This window comes from Trachurus trachurus, assembly GCF_905171665.1.
Source record: "Trachurus trachurus genome assembly, chromosome: 22".
Lineage (NCBI taxonomy): Eukaryota > Metazoa > Chordata > Actinopteri > Carangiformes > Carangidae > Trachurus > Trachurus trachurus.
Genome location: NC_139907.1, coordinates 23,632,752 through 23,649,552, shown reverse-complemented (window position 1 = coordinate 23,649,552; position 16,801 = coordinate 23,632,752). Strand labels below are relative to the sequence as shown.

The window sequence follows — 16,801 nt, the reverse complement described above, 5'->3', positions numbered from 1 at the left end:
AATGTGAATAGGTATGGCCCTTACCTGTTTTGAATGTGCCATTGGATACAAATATATTGGGTTTCACCTGCGACCCGGCGCACAACTCATGAATAAGATATTGTTTCTTTAGTGTCTCGCCGTTTCAAGTGGCACAGAGTGGAAAGAGCAGCACTTTGCATGCAACTGTTTGTACATGTAAGCTGTTGTGTGCACATTGCTGTTACCCCTCTCCATCAGGATCAGGAACTATATAGTCATGGCTCCACAGTGGACCTACGCTGGCTGTTGACATGTCGAGCGCTTCCTGTTTTGAAGTTCAAATTCTGAAAACTCCTCCTGAACACAGGGATGACCCACTGCAGCGACCAAGAGAACGATGAGCAGAGCGACGACACCGCAGAACACGAGGATGACAACCAGAGGAAGAGGAGTAAAGGAGGGAAACATGTGTCTTTCCCCCCAGATGAACAGATAGTGTCCGGCTTTGCTGAGCACAGGAACACCAGAAAGGGTAAGCTGCTGATTAACCCTGTGTGGTCCGATAGTGTAATATTAAGACAGTACAGTACCATGTTATTTTTGTGTTCTCTATGAGATTGAATACTATTTTACATTGATTTAACAAAGCCACCAAATAATTACAGTAGGCTATATCTATATTTCCATCAGGGATGTTGTGATGATTAAACCCCCTGTAGTCAGCAGCAGAAATACCAGTCAGTTAAATTAATATTTTATTACCATACTGGTTAAACTGTTGTTTCTAAGATCCCACGCTAATGCTATAGGTTGTTAACAAACAAGGTGGGAAGTTGGGCATACGTCTCGTAAAGCCAGTGTGATTTGGCAGGATTTAAATTAGATTTAAATAGAAATGAAAATAAGGTTGTATGTAAGCTGTGACAAACTAAACTGACAGTTGTAATGTTTCAGGCATGTGGTCTTAACCTGCAGGGTAAAAAAAGGCTGGCACTAGCACTGCTAATGTTGTATGACATGCAGCGTTTCACATACGAGTATTAGGGCCATTTTAAGGGAGAAAAACTGATCTGACATTGCAGCAAATAACTAATAATATTTAAAGAAGCAAGCCCTAACATTTGGAAGCTTTGAAGCAAAGAAAAAAAATATAGAGAAAATATTTATAACAATTGATAAATTCATAAAAAGTGACCACATTATTTTTAATATATTATGAGTTTTTCTCTTGCAATATGATTTTTTTTTTCTTCATTCTGGTAATTCTTCCTCAACGAGACCCTAATGCTCCATACCTTTTAAACTAGTGGCCTAGAAATTATTAAAGGGATAGTTCACCCAAAATTCAAATTTCACTCTATTTCAATTTTCTACTCACCCTCATGTCGACTAAGGGCTGGGAGAATTTTCAGAGTCCTCCGTGCCTTCTCGGAGTTACGGGGGGGTCCGCGCAGCAATATTTGTCCATATGATGGTTGTGAATGGGGCTCACTTTTCTTCGTCCAAAAAGACACACCAAAAAACATATAAATACCTCCATAGTGCTCGTCTGTAATGTCCCTCTTGTATTGAAGCCCCAACATGAGAAATTGTTCCAACGGTCAGTGCAAATCTGCACTGACACAGGAAGAGCAGTGAACTGAGACACTGGGAGCTTCTGCTACAAACAAGTTTAAAATATAGACTTATTTAATTTTTTTCGGAACAATTTCTCATGTCGGGCTTCAATACAAGAGGGACATTACAGACGAGCACTATGGAGGTATTTGGATGTTTTTTGATGTGTCTTTTTGGACAAAGAAAAGTGAGCCCCATTCACAACGATTATATGGACAAATACTGCTGCGCGGACCGCCCCGTAACTCCGAGAAGGCACGGAGGACTCTGAAAATTCTCCCAGTCCTTAGTCGACATGAGGGTGAGTAGATAATGAGTGAAATTTGAATTTTGGGTGAACTATCCCTTTAAAAATCATGTTTTGTTTTAAGATTTATCAAGAGAACAACAACAATTTTCAAACAACTTGTCTAATCCTGGGAACTTTTCACCAAATATTTGTGTATGAATCTGGCTTCAGTGAACAAGTGACCGTACATCCTCCTCACCTCTCACCTCTTTACCACACATACACATAGCCTATAGATTGACTAACCTCTGATTTTAAATGTACAGTTTACAGTATGCCTTGGTCAGGATATGAGACTCACATTTTCAAGCCAAATGATAAATCATAAGTAAACCATAAGTCTGGATCTCATTTTGATAAATGATACACCATTTATATACATTTGTTTTATTATGAATATAAACACAATGAACTAAAATGAAATGCACTGAAGCTTTTAAAGGATGTACAGAGATCAAAACGTTTACATGTTTTAGTCATAAAAATCCTCTGTAGGCTCTCACATCTGGAATTTCCCATCCCATACGGCCATGGTTGATAAATCAAGCTGCCTGATTGGTTGATTTATTGTTAGACAGACATTCATGTCCCTCTCACTTCTCACTGACTGCCATCTTCCCCCTAGTACACACACACACACACACACACACACACACACACACACACACACACACACACACACACACACACACACACATACACACACACATGGCAGAATTTGCCGTATGGCATTTCTGGGCCTCTTAAGCACTTGTGAATGGTTGCTGGTGGCTCACTGGGACGTGCAGACATTAAAGCAGTGGATGATTGTATTGTTCTATTTTAGGTGACAGCTGCCTCACTCTGACAGAGGTAATGGTGGCCTACCAGCAGAGCTGCAGCAGACACCAGGTCCAACCCAGAGAGCACATCCTGCAGCAGCTCCAGGTACACGGCCTCACACATCAACGCCAGTTTTGTACTCGTCAGTCAAACTGCATGAGGCGAGCGCTTCTGTTGATTTACTGTTGCCGTGTGAGTTTGTGTGGGTGGAGCTTAGTCGTGTCTGTCCGAGTTTTTGTATTCCTCAACATGTGTATCCCTGAGCTGAGGAAGGGAAAACATCTGCTGAAGACTTGATGTAAGCTTAGGTTTATGTTTAGTTTAGGTTTAAGTTAGCTTAAGGTAAGTAATAGCTGTATTTATGGTGTGTGTGTGTGTGTGTGTGTGTGTGTGCATACGTGTGTCCACTATCTCCCTCCTTCCTCTTGGGTACTCCTCATCTCGCGCCTCTGATTCATGTCTGAGTCGCTGCAACAACAAGCACATTCTGCTTTTGGCTCCGATGAAATAAAACATGTTTGAAAAATGTTGCGGTGCCTGGAACAGCTCGCAGCGATGTCAAGACGTCTCTCAGAGTGCAGTGCCAACTGAAGAGGTTTTTTTTTTTTTTTTTGTCTCAGATCTCACAAATGTGTCTGGTAATAGGCAAACTTGGCAAAAGTTGTGTGGTTTGAAATAATAAGATAAATGTGATTACAAGGTGGCTGTTGAGATGTAACAGTCTATAGAGGGCCAACAGACCGGATCAGCACCTGTTTCAGCCACACACATTTCCCAGTCTCTGAGCAGCAGACACTGAATGAGTGAGTAAATACCAGGGAGGGACAACACACCCAATGACAGGTGGACTATGATTAGTGTTGCTAGGCAACCCCTAAAATCCTTGTATTTTCCTGACCCAAAACAGAATTGGACATTCAAGACAACCGCTTGGCTGTGTTTATCTATGATTTATTGAAGCTCATTTAGCCTTTTGTTCGGATTTTTAAAGATTTTTTTGGCAGTTTCGGATTCTTTTAACAGTGAAGTGTAGTGGTAGGAAGCACAAAGAGAAGAAGTGTGACCTTATGTGTCTTATTTTGGCTTCATCGTCACTCCTATGTATTAGCCTAGTTTTAAAATAAATGCTTCTCTTTGCTCATGCATCCACAATATCAAGCACCTAAAACTGAAACTTGTAATGAAGTTGTAGACACTGGATGTTGCAGTGGATGTCCTGATTTTCAGTTCTCAATTCGATTTCAGCTGGATTGGATTACATTTTTGAGTTAGTCAGAGATATTTCAGTTAGACTGTTAGTTGTGCTTGGATATGAAAGTGATTCTCAGAGAACTAATGTTAATTAGTTAATCTTAATTGTTCGTCTAATCTTGTGCACTTGCAGCTCTAGGTTTGTTACCTTTAATTGTCGGTGCAAGCTATTTTTAGAATGGCGGAGCAGAGCCGCGAGCTGCTCAGAGCTACGCTACGGAGGCTAATGGGATTTCTTGGTTTCCCTCATCAAACTCATCAAACACACAATCCAACAACTCCGAAACACTCTCGTTTTCCGTTATTATCTCTAGCGTGGTGAATGTGCAGGTCACAACTTGTCCACCAGAGCGTTTTAGAGTTGTTGGATTGTGTATTTGATGAGTTTGATGAGGGAAACCAAGAAATTAGCCTCCGTAGCGTAGCTCTGAGCAGCTCACAGCTCTGCTCCGCCATTCTAAAAATAGCTTGCACCGACAATTAAATGTAACGAACCTACTACTAAGACTATAGGGATTATGCAATGGGCCAATTTGCCAAAATGTTGAACTATCCCTTCAAGTGTATAAGATTTCAAGCAAACCTTTATACTTGAAGGAACTTTTAACATGTCATTTGCAGTGAACTTGTAAAAGATGATTCCACAGTTTCTAAAGGCTTACGGAGCAAACAGAGTCAATCTGATGGTCCGAACTCCCAACAGGGAGGGAAATGGCCCAAGCAAATTGAAATGTACTAAAGTGTGTGTAACCCTGTTCTTCTATGCAACATCAGCAACTCTGCTCAGAAAATAAGTGTACTGTAACTGTAAATGATATTACAGCACCCAGACGAGGGATCAATATCAACACTATAACCTGGTGCCAGGAACAAGAGGAATGTTACAGTCGCTCCCTCCTGCAGCATGTCACAGTAAATCTGACAGTAAAACCTGAGATTTCATTTAAAACGGTTCCATGCACAGTAACAGTAGAATCTTATAGACACACATAAACACTGACTGTAGAGCTGCAGCAAGACAAGTTCCTTTCTTGACTTGCAATTTTAGGAGGAGTCATTTTGTAATTGAGTGAGAGACATCTTTATTTCAGAGATTAAAGGTCTCTGTGCACCAAGTCTGTTTTTCTCGTATGCGTTATTTTTAACCCGTCACCAGACAAAAATCGTAACACAGAGACACCTTACACACTGAGTCTGATGCGTTTTATTACTATGCGTTTTTATTTTCTATTCCAAACTTTGGAAAGGGAGACAAAAGTCGTCACGCAGTGAGGATGGTTTTGTGGTCCTCTCTCTTATAGAAAAATAAAAAGAGAAAGATCAAGCTTGTAAATGAGCTGCAGAATTATCATGATCACCTCCATAGTTTATTTTAGAATCCCAGTGGTCCAGTTTGATAGATTATTAGCTTTGCTGGAGCCACACATTAAAAATAAGATGACCGATTTCCACTGCAGCTCAGCCGGAATCTATGGAGCAGCCTCGAAAACACTGATGTGAGTGGTCAGGAAAGCTTTTTACAGATGTGAAAAATGCGGGAAATTGAACCTGTTCCGAAAACTTTAATGAAAAAAAAAAAAACAACGAACTCAGTGTACAAAAGACCTTAAGACTGCATGAAAACACACAACCTGCTCAAGACACTACTGTCTCTAGAATCACAACAGTATGTGTATTGTTTGTTACTTGAAGTTTATTTCAGTATGAACAGGGTAAATACTGCTGGTTTATTACAGTATAATTATTAATTATTTTTGACCAAAAATAAAGCTTACACTGAATGTGCTAAAAGTTCCTCTCAGACACCGCCAAAACGACAGTGGCAGAGCAGCTCACTCTTAACTTCAAAACCACGTCCATAGAGTCTATGGCACCGTTTTACCCATGTCTTGGCTGCGGTTTACCTCCCCATCATCAACATATGGGATAAACTTATGGCCATGTGCTAATCTCCCGTTCTGTCCCGTTCTAAACTGCTGTGCTGTAGAGTTTGAAGGACAAGAGTGATCCAGAGGAATCTCTTACATCTTTGGTCTTCACAGACATCATTCTGCCTCAAAGATTGTTCTTGTCATTAATTGGAAACCAAACACTGGAAAACATGCTGATACTTATAATTTAACTCAAACTCTTCAACCATCCCCTAATATTCAGTCAACAATCAGCCACACTCAATCAGATTTTCTGGTGCATGCACATAGTTTTATCTAGTTTTCTGACGTAACTTCAACTACCAGTTTCTCCACGGTAGAATAACTGCAGTGTTATGTGTGTTTTAGCCTTCTGTTGACATCCTTAACACTGATAACAAGGACACAACAACTCACTATTACCTTAAAGAGCACAAGTGTTGTTGTGTTAGATGGTGGAGAAATGCATAGTCTTCATTTTTAGAACAGTCACAGTAAAATTCATTAATTACTTCGCCTGGTTCTGTGTGCAGCCGCTCTGCTCTTCACTCTATGTGTGTGTGGCTATATGTGTGTGTACTGCAGCCCTGCTTCTCCCAGAGAGCAGAGGACAGAGAAACAGTGCGACCATAAATGATAATTGAACATAATGCATAGTGGTCAATAGTGACCTTTCCATGCAGCCCAGCAATGATTAGGGACCACTCTTCTATAAGATGTCAGAGTCTAAAGGATTAACAGGCTCTAAAGAATCTCTTTGATCTCCAGTTTTCCTACATCACATTCTGAAAACCTCAGGCCACATGGCTTCACTTCCACAGCTCTCTCATTTCTATTGTCTTCAGTTAGAAAAACTCATCCGTGGCGCGGCGGCGTGATGGCAACAGGACCATGAACTTTTAGGACTCGGTGGTGCATTCCTCGCAAACAGGACAGGAGAGCTAGCATCAGTGACTGTATTCGTCCACCTCCTCACACCGGACAAATGACTGAGTCAAAATCTCTCAGATACCTGATTTAAAGCCAGAGTCTGTGCAGGAATGATGAGGGGGTGGAGCCACTGAGGTTCCCGCTCTTCTGAACAAACCATGAGTCAATCACGACATTAAACTCTTGTTTAAGAGCATCAAAATGACAAATTAAATCCAAACTTATCAGGTAAATGAACACTAAAATGACACAAAACAACAACAACAAAAAACATCTTAGGTGTGTACCTGCTACACGGGGCTGTTGAGATAGGCTACTTCACTTTTTTGGAGTTTACAAGTAATCCATCTTTATACACAGTCACCGGCAAGCAGCAGAGTAATCGTGGACACATACAGTTGCTCTCACAAACCCTCTAGTTTTTTTTTCTCTCTCTAAATCTCTCTCAAACACACACACACAAACGCACACACACGCTCGCTATCTCTCTCCAATAAAATAAACTCACTTATTCTCTCTTAGCCACACACAGTCTGCCATTTATAATTCATTTTATGTACATACTTACTTTACTTGGACCAGCCATGTTAAAGCACGCTGCTCAACCCCACCACAACGCCCCCCACCCTCCAAACCCCCCCACCCCCACCCCACCCCACCCCCCTGCATAAATTTCACTCGAGATCAAGGGGAATTATTTGTGGAAAATTAGAGACTTAGCAGTGCTTACATTAAGCATACAGCCGGCGTATTATCTCTGAGGTGCTAATGAACCCGGTTGCATTGGAAACAAATGTAGGTGGTCCTCCTGAAAGAGTAAAATATGTATGGTTAAGCATTAGCTAAGAGGGGCAATATTTAGACCAAAAGGGCTGCATGCGAATGAATTCATAATAAGACGACGCAAAACGCAAAGATGAACGCCTAAAGAGCAAATTTATTAAATTAGGTCTTTTCAGGCAAGGGGCGATTCCCCCGAGGACCAGCACTGAAGACTATTTAAAGCTTTTTTTATTGCACCCTTGGGCCCCTTTTCACTCCTTTGAAATGTTGTAAGTGGATAAAACAGTATTGCTGTTGGTGACATTTTCATAGGAGTGGTAAACAATAATAGGCTGCAGGAGCCAGCGGGGTCCGAGACCGCCACGCTCAAAAACTCTTGTGATGTCACCGTGCCAACTGTGAAGCCTGTGTGTGTCTGTGTGCGCTTCGTTCCCTGGCTCGTAACCGAGACGATCGAGTTCCGACTCGCGACGCGAAACCAGTGACAGACATCAGGAGGTGATTCGCAGGTGGGAACATAGTATAGGGGTTCACCTTGCCGCCTCCTGATTGGCTGATCAGTCTTTAAATATGATCACTTCTATTAAAACTGAGCTGCAACATGAGGAATCACAAATCCATTTTAGATGAAATCATACATCATGCAGATGTCATTTGACAGAAATCTTTTTTTTTTTCTTTTTTTTAAAGCAGATTTTAATTGCTGATCTTTTAATTTTGGATGGAATAACAGAGACTAAATCATTTTAATTAAAGAAACCACAGCAAGAAATGATTATTCTCACAAAAACACAACAAAGTCTCATGAAAGAAATAAAAATGTATTAACGTTCGATGTCTCATCCCCTCTTCTATAATCTGTTCAGGTAAACTCTTTATCCCGCATGAATTTTGATCGTATGCATCAGTTTGTGCGGAGTTAAAAGAGGCAGATTGGCCCGGCATTCCCTCTTCCCTCATGTACTGAGGGTTATTTATTGATTTATTTATTTCAGTTTACAGAAGGGGAAAAATGTTGTCTGTGGGCTTCCACTGAAGTGTTTTCCAACCCTCTAAACACAAAAGGATTCTGCATCAAGCAAAGCTTTGACTATGAGTTTGTATTCGTTCCATGATGTTTGGAGAATAAGCTCAGAATTAGTTGCATGTTGGCAAATCTTCTAATGAATAGCTTAGTGGTTGTTTCCCTTGTAGATTATTCAGTTGAGTGGACTGAAGAGAAATCAATTACCACAACTTAACTTTCATTATTTATCCTGCAGCCAAGGAAAAACGGCCTTACATGACAATGCACCTCTCTCAAATTCAGGAGGGGGTGGGGAATAGGGGGGGGGGGTCAGATTCAATTCCTATAAATATTATTTTTCCTGGGATAAATCCCTCCGAGGAGGAGGAGGAGGAGGAAGGGTAGGAAGAGGGAGGAGGAGGAGGAGGAGGGGGAGAAAAGAGAGAATCCCTCCAGAAATGAAAAGACAAGAGAAAATCTGTTTTTGCAGACCACCGCTGCTTTCTCAGCTCTTTTGATTAGCATTAATGTTGCACTGCGGAAGTCTGCTGGCACAACTGTTATAGCTCCCTTCACACGCGCACTCACACACACACACACACACACACACACACACACACACACACACACACAGAAGTACACAGAAAGCTATATCTCTCCCTGCCTGCGTAATTGTAAAGGGAACATTTTTTTTCTTTTAAATTAAATGCATGCTGATTGTTATTGCACCCTACACACACACACACACATACACACCACCCCACACCCCCGTGTGCGGAATAGTCGGCAGCGAGGTAAATGTCACTAAGTAAGTGCCACACTATTTTTTTTTTCCCGTGGTGGTTGTTAGCAAGGTTTCGCATGCAAAATAAAAGCAAAGGGAGGCGGAAGAGGAGTGCGTCTGAATGTGAGGGCTTATCGGGAAACAGCGGGGTGGGGTGGATGGGTGGATGGGGGGGGGGGGACTGGACATATGTCACTCCTCTCATAACAGGCCGAGACGGCGTAACAAGGCGGTTAGTGTCACATCTGAATGGAGAACGGCGACAGTCATGGAGAGAGGAGGGGAGGGGGGGAAAGGAGGAAAGTGAGGAGTTTGGGGTCAGGATGATGATCACACTGGACCAAGCAGACACACACACACACACACACACACACTGTAAGCCACAACATGCTTTATTTAAGACACACATCGTGGCTGTACATGATCTGGCTTTAATGCCGCGCGGGGGGAACCAGGCAGCGCACATAAGTGAAAAAAGGGATAAAAGCTTGTCTACATGTAAAAGAGTCTATTTTACATCCTCTGCCTCTAATTGAATGGGAGCAGGAGCAGTTAAAGCGGAAGCCGTGCGCGATGCACTATTGGTGGTGCACTATTAGGCTGAATTGAATTTGCACGGTCGGATGGTCGCACAAGTAATATGAGTGCTTTTTGTGAGTATAATATCACAGACAGACCTGGACTCACTGAGGGGTTCACACACACAGGAGAGAGGCTCAGTGACCACAAATCAGCACGGTAAAAAAAGAAAAGTACAACTTCCATTCCCACATCAACACACCTGTCAACACACCTGTGCTGGACAGGGGGGAAGAAAAAAAAGAAAAAATAACTAATACCACAATAAAACCTCTAATTGTCCAAAGTTTCCGCAAACTGAAATGTCCTGATCACTCTCTTTCTCTCATTCTACACTGAATCCTAATCAAATGTGAGCTGATGTGACGCACCGACGTGAAATTATATGTGATATATTCACATCTTACATGTCATGTGAAAAATCGCATGTGTCTATACGTATGTGTGATTTTCACGTTTTAAATGGAGCGAGTGATTAACATGTGAAATGTGTTTCACATGATATGATTGATTCCTATTTGGTAAAGCCGTATATTTCTACTTGTGTGATGTGACTCCTCCCACCCTGCTTTTAATATTCTGTCTGTTACATTTACTCCTTTTTTTTTTTTCTTTTTTGTGATGTGAAAATTTCTCCGTGTGTGGTCACTGCGTTGACACTGATTCACGATTGTGTGTTTTCAGATTCAGATTTTTAGGATTATTTATTCAAATTTTATATTTTAAATAGGTTTTATTTATTCATTAAAATGTAGCGAAATCAAATGTTCGTGCCAGTGAACAGATCCCGTCGATGCAAGACTCCCAGAATCCCTCAGCACAGGCGTCCTCCTCCGTCAGACAGTTTTTTGATAAACACTTGCTGTTAGAAAGAGTGAGACGGCGGCTTATTTTAGAATTCACTACACACACACACACACACACACTTCCTGCATGTGTCTCCTGTAAAAAAGTGTCAATTTATGACAGTGGCCAGCTTGTTATTTTAACACATGTTATTCTAAATATTTCTCATGTGCACATTGGAAGAGAAAAAAAAACTGCACCATCACTGATCTCATCTCTGTGATATTTTGTCTGATACTGTCATATAGAGAAAAAGGAAAGAAAAAAAAAACACGCAAAAAAACTTGAATGTGAAATTCAGCAGGGAGTTAAATGAACAAAACAGCCAAACACACACACACACACACACACACAGATGAGACAGCTGAAGCTGTGTCGCGCTGCTGTTCGCACACACACACACAAACACACGCATGAATGTGTACATTATTTTTGATATCAACCATTTAAGGGGACAGTGTATTTTACATAAAGTGGCATTAATTAAGTCACTAAATGCCCGCTATCATGTATTTCAAAAAACTGCGGCGGACGAACAAAAGCAGCGACAGTGGCGAATACTGTGAAAGTCAATTAGAATTTTTATGTACATTTTTAGATCTCCCCCCTTTTTTTTTTTTAAATGATAAATGAAGTTACTAATTTTGTCTGTGCTCTTTCACACTGCAGCTTTAATTGCTAATTGTTAACAGCGAATGAATATATTTGCATATTAATTAACTCCCAATTTACATTTTTAATTTGCTGCCTTCAAAGGGTGTGAGATAAAAGGTCGTGTTATTTTAAATAATTTATCCTTTATTGCAGAAAAGATGCTGAAAGGAAAACGTGTGGGTGATTTTTTAACCCGTAAAAGCTCTGGAAATACATGTTAAAAATACATACGTATATATATACATATATATGTATCTGTGTGTGTATTTGTGTATGTGTGTGTATTTTTGTCAGTTAATTAAATGGGCTAAGAGGAGAAATTGTGCACTGAAACAGTTTTTAATACAAAGCCACCCGCAGAGGCAGAGCAGCTGTGGACGGCTGAGTGAAGAATAGTGAATGCACCAGAGATGACTTCTGTGGAAGTCAAGTTTGGAAACCAGACCCCCCCTCCTCCTCCTCATCCTCCTCCTCCCCTCTCCCCCACCTCCTCTCTCTCTGTCTTTTCCTGCTGCCTGCGTGTGTCTCAGAGAGAGAGAGAGAGAGTGTGTGTGAGAGGGAATGCTTTTCTTTTTATCACTCCGTTTTGTCCTCTCTCCCTCCTGACACATCAATTGATTTGGCAGCCGGCGTCTTCAGTTTCCGTCTTTCACCACGAGGCAGCGGCGAGCGGAGAGGGAACGAACAAGTTCAGAAATTCATTAAGATGAAAAACAGCCGCCACTGTATTCCTTGTGAGGAGGACGAAGTGCTTGCGTGTGTGTTTCTCTCTCTCTTTCTCTTTACGTGTGTGTGTGTGTGTGTGTGTGTGTGTGTGTGTGTGTGTGTGTGTGTGTGTGTGTGTGTGTGTGTGTGTGTGTGTGTGTGTGTGTGTGTGTCATATGGGTAGCCAGCCAGTTGCTTGCACATTCTTACTGAGTATCGTTCGTTTGGCTCGGTGCCACAAACAAAACCAGTTTCACAAGCAGTTGCCAGCCGGACGCCAGCACACCTTTTTTTTTTTTTTTTTTTACTTCTGTAGTTGTTGCAGTGACAGAAAGAAAAACTCAGAGGTGACAGAAAAGCGCACAAAGACTGTGAAATAGACCGAGCTATAACCAACCCAAACATGCCTCTATCCAGCTGGGATTTCACGGTTTAAAGGTATCGACGCTGTGGATGCGTGGAGTAAAAATAAATGATAAATATATCAAGCAGACCATGGATCATTATAATTTGTTATAGTTTTGGAATCAAACTCGGGAATTATATCTGCTCTCCTTCCTTTGTTTATGTAAAGCAGTGTACTGTACATTACTTATATAAATATATACATCTATACGTATATATATATATATATATATATATATATATATATATATATATATATATATATATATATATATATATATATATATATATATATATATATATTTATACACCCTGCACATGTACACATTCCCACATTTGTGCATGAGTATGTGTGTGCATGTGTGTGTGTGTGTCAGTTAAGATGATTACAGGGGGAAATTCAACCACCTCTACCAATTACACACCAGCCTCTTGTATACATAAACAGTGCAATTTATGTCCCATTGATCTTCCTAATTCTTTCAACAGGAGCACGTTATTGCCACTGTCCTTTTGTCTCCAGCCTTGCTCCGCTCTCTGTAGCACGAGAGCCGAGCGAGGAGAGCCTTCCAAGTTCCTTTTGTACTCCCCGTGTCCCTTTGAACAATGAATCATATTTAGCAAAGATGAAGGAAAATGAGGCGCCACTCGCAAAAAAAACAACAACAAAAAAAACAAGAAGAAGGCAGTAATTCAGCGGGGCGGCCAGGACGAGCCGGCGTAACAGTGGTCAGGGTTTGACTGAGGTGTGACAGGGCCGAGACAGGCCTGGACACCATGACAAATTATTGTTTCGCAGACTTCTAATGTTAATCTAATGAACACAGGTACACAAAGTGTAGCTAAAAAAAATTTTAAAGTTCACAAAAGTTTGGTTCCTCAAACATATTAAAAATATTTTTTAACTCTTACTTAGTTTAACAATGAAATATTTACACCAGAACTTTGGGGGTGTGGTTTCAACAGCAGCTCAGCAAACAACCCCAGAATCATTTTGATTTAAATGTTGGTGAAACCCGATTGGTGCTTAGATGTCTGTGTGATGTCACAAGTGAGCCCCGCCTACTTGAAACGGAGTGAGAAAAGTGGGGACAAAAGAAACAGACATTTCTCAGACAGTCACAACAGGCTGTTGAGATACGTTTCTCAAGATACTACATGTGCTGTACTGTTAACGCAGTGAATTATGGGTAACTGCTCAGAAAGGAGCCACACATGGGTATCGAACAATCTGATTGATCAACACAACTCTACCTGAGTTCAAACCAAGGATGGGAAACTGATTAAAACACATAAATGAAAGTGGGGAGACCCACACATCCCGACCAGCTCCTCTCCCTCCATCTCCTACACTATCCAATAAAAACAGACATAAAATGACCAAATAACTTCCAGTACAAAAGAAGCCACACACACAAGAAAAAAAAAAGAATCACGTTGAAAAAAAAATGTTTTTCAGGACGCGCACAATAAACACAGTATTTTTCCTCACAAAACAACTGTAAACAACCATTTTAATATCTCCACGGTAACGTGTAGACCAGCCCACTACATTTACAATCACTCAAATAAAATACAGAGAAAACAACTCACACACTAACAGTGCTCAGTGTGACTTCCTCCCCATGAAAAGTACAAATGAACAGAGGTTCACTGTTTTAATTTGCTCACTTTTGGGGCCCCCTGGTGGATGCAGGGCCCTTAACCAAGCTTCCACTGACTGATATTTTATGCTGATATCCAGTCCTCCAAAATCTGATAAATAGGCCTACTGCTGCTAAAACAAAACAGTCATCGAACATCTCTTAGAAATGTCTTTTTTTTAGTGAGGCCCTAATTTGATACCAGACTAAATAAATGATTAGCGATAAGATGTATTTGTATATCAAGATAAAAGGAGTCAAAGGTAAAAAACCTTTATTGATAAAAAGTCAGTTTTCCCTTTACATTTGTATCCACAGTGATCCCTGTTTCTGAATTTCCCCCTACAATCAGCTAGAAAACCCTGCTCCCTGTCTCTGTTTTGCTTGTCAGTTAAAAAAAAAAAAAAAAAAAAATCAGTGTTTTCCACCATCCGCACAAATCTGCCACCTCCGGTGATTGATGCAGTCAAATTAGATGTATGTGGAACAGTGGCTCTGGCAAATGAACACATCAACTGATGACCAGCTGTTTCTAATTATTATACACTGGTTAATTAGGACGCCGTGTCACCATCAACGGCGGCGGTAAACTGTGTGAAATTTATAATTCATGCTCTGGCGTCCAATAAGCCTCCCTGATCAAACCGGTACAGTGTGGCATGGATGGAGAGGCCGCGCAGAGAGAGACCAGGGAGGGTGGATGATGCACTGCTGTTGCCAAATATCTGTGTGTGTGTGTGTGTGTGTGTGTGTTCGCGCCTTTCCCTCACACCTCCTGCTTCTACCCCTCTCTCTGTCTCTCTCAGCAGGGTGTGTGTGTAGGTGGCAGTGTGAAATGTCTGGATCTCAAAGGTAAGCTGAACGCCTCACTCCATCATTATTAAATATGATTGAGGGCTTTATGTGATACAAGACACTGCGTTTTTTTTCCTTACTGTTTCACATGTTCAATGAAAATGATTAGAAAAGATTCAAAAAGGGGACAGCAGTTAAAATACAATAAAAAAATATCCAAGATAATTATATATTTTTTACTACTTCATGTAAATATTAATGTCGGTTAACAGCAAAAATCTCTTGTGATGCGTGTGATACATTTGATGCCGCACACAATCTCTGAGTCTGGAACTCTTGCCAAGTGAGTGTATTTGTGGAAATGATCATGTTGAGCAAAATGTGTGCACAGCCTTTGTTTGTAGTTCATTACTTACCATGTTGTAAAAATTTCCCTGAGCAGCAGTAACTGTTCAATCATCATCACTGGACTCTACGGAGCAGAATTATTCCACCTCCATTATTCCACTGTTTCTCCATTTTTAACTATTTTCTAGAAACAACACAGAACATGTCAGACAGAACACTTCTCAACCTTTACCAACCCATGGCCTGCTTGAATCTCAGGGATGTTGGCGACCTGCACCCAAACCTGCAATAACATTTTAATGATGACTGAACAGACTGGAAGCAAAAGGACAAAAATCATTCAGTTTAAAACATTTAAAATATTATTAGTTTATTTCTTTAATTTTTTTCATGAAAATGAAGTGATAATTAACCGATAATTCGTTATTCACTTGTAATAACTCTGCAACCCACCAGGGGTTGTGGCCCATAGTTAGCGTCACAATAATGTAATCCTAAAATGAATTTTACTGTAACTGTTACATTGATCCAAACCTAGAAGCCAAGTACTTAAGCTGAAGCCATGTCCCGATCCTAAAAATTAAACAGTAAATTAAACCACCTCTACATATTAAATAAATATTCTGCATACCCTCAGTGAGACACTTGAGTTTGCTTCAGGGAAATACTAATATCAAGTGGTGGTGGGGAGGGCGACACACAGAGAAGCATCCAAAGCTGCTCTTAGCTCATTCTTTGCCTTTGATTTAGTGATCAGTGAACAGTGGAAAAGCCTGACTCATGTACAGTGGTGGTGGTGGTGGTCAAAGCCAAGAGGAATTTGATTTGATTGACAGAGGGCGATACTGACTGGCAGCCCAGAATGGAGAATGATCAAGAAGCAGCAGCTACAGAATCCAGAGGTTTCCCTGTTGCGGGTCATTTCAGAAGTTGGACCCAAACCTTCCTGACAACTGAATCAAATGCTGGTCTGTTTCTTCTTGAAGAACTATTGGTCATCGTTCCTCTTCCTCAGTTCTACATGACGATAAATTAGCCACCTTCCTTCTTTATGGCAAACAACCTGTATCGTCTTTCATACAGAGCAGTGGCGGCCATGAAACGGTGGCTCCTTTTGCACCTGTCGCTCTCTCTTGGTTCTTTTTGACAGTACGATGTGTCATTGATGTGACATCATCTGTATGGTACCACCATTCAAGGTCTTCTTCGGCAAAGAAATCATTCCTCATATTATCTACCAAAGCTCCCCGGAAAACATTGCACCATTTCTAACATGAGTGGTTCTTGTGGTGTTCTGTTCTTTGGTTCCTCAATGGTCCCACAAGCTGCTCAGAGCTGGACGTCCCTCATATCTTCAAGACTCATCTCTTCAGAGCATCTCTGCTCCTAAAGCCTCCCCATAGCCAAAGGATGGGAACGCACCATATGCGTGGTCATGAGCATGGCGGCGGTGGGATGTGATGATTTTCATTT

The 16,801-nt window shown here is 41.0% G+C and overlaps 1 protein-coding gene across 1 annotated transcript in view; it reads left to right on the top strand.

Moving 5' to 3' along the window:
* Positions 1-330: 330 nt before the first annotated feature.
* Positions 331-16,801, top strand: part of LOC311005876 (NACHT, LRR and PYD domains-containing protein 14) — a gene marked incomplete at both ends in the record, with an annotated part of 65,211 nt that continues 48,740 nt past the window's right edge. The window contains 3 exons of the mRNA XM_083998483.1: positions 331-493; positions 2,694-2,794; positions 14,992-15,037. Coding sequence (XP_083854609.1) covers positions 331-493; positions 2,694-2,794; positions 14,992-15,037 — 310 coding nt within the window. The remainder of the gene's footprint in view (positions 494-2,693; positions 2,795-14,991; positions 15,038-16,801) is intronic.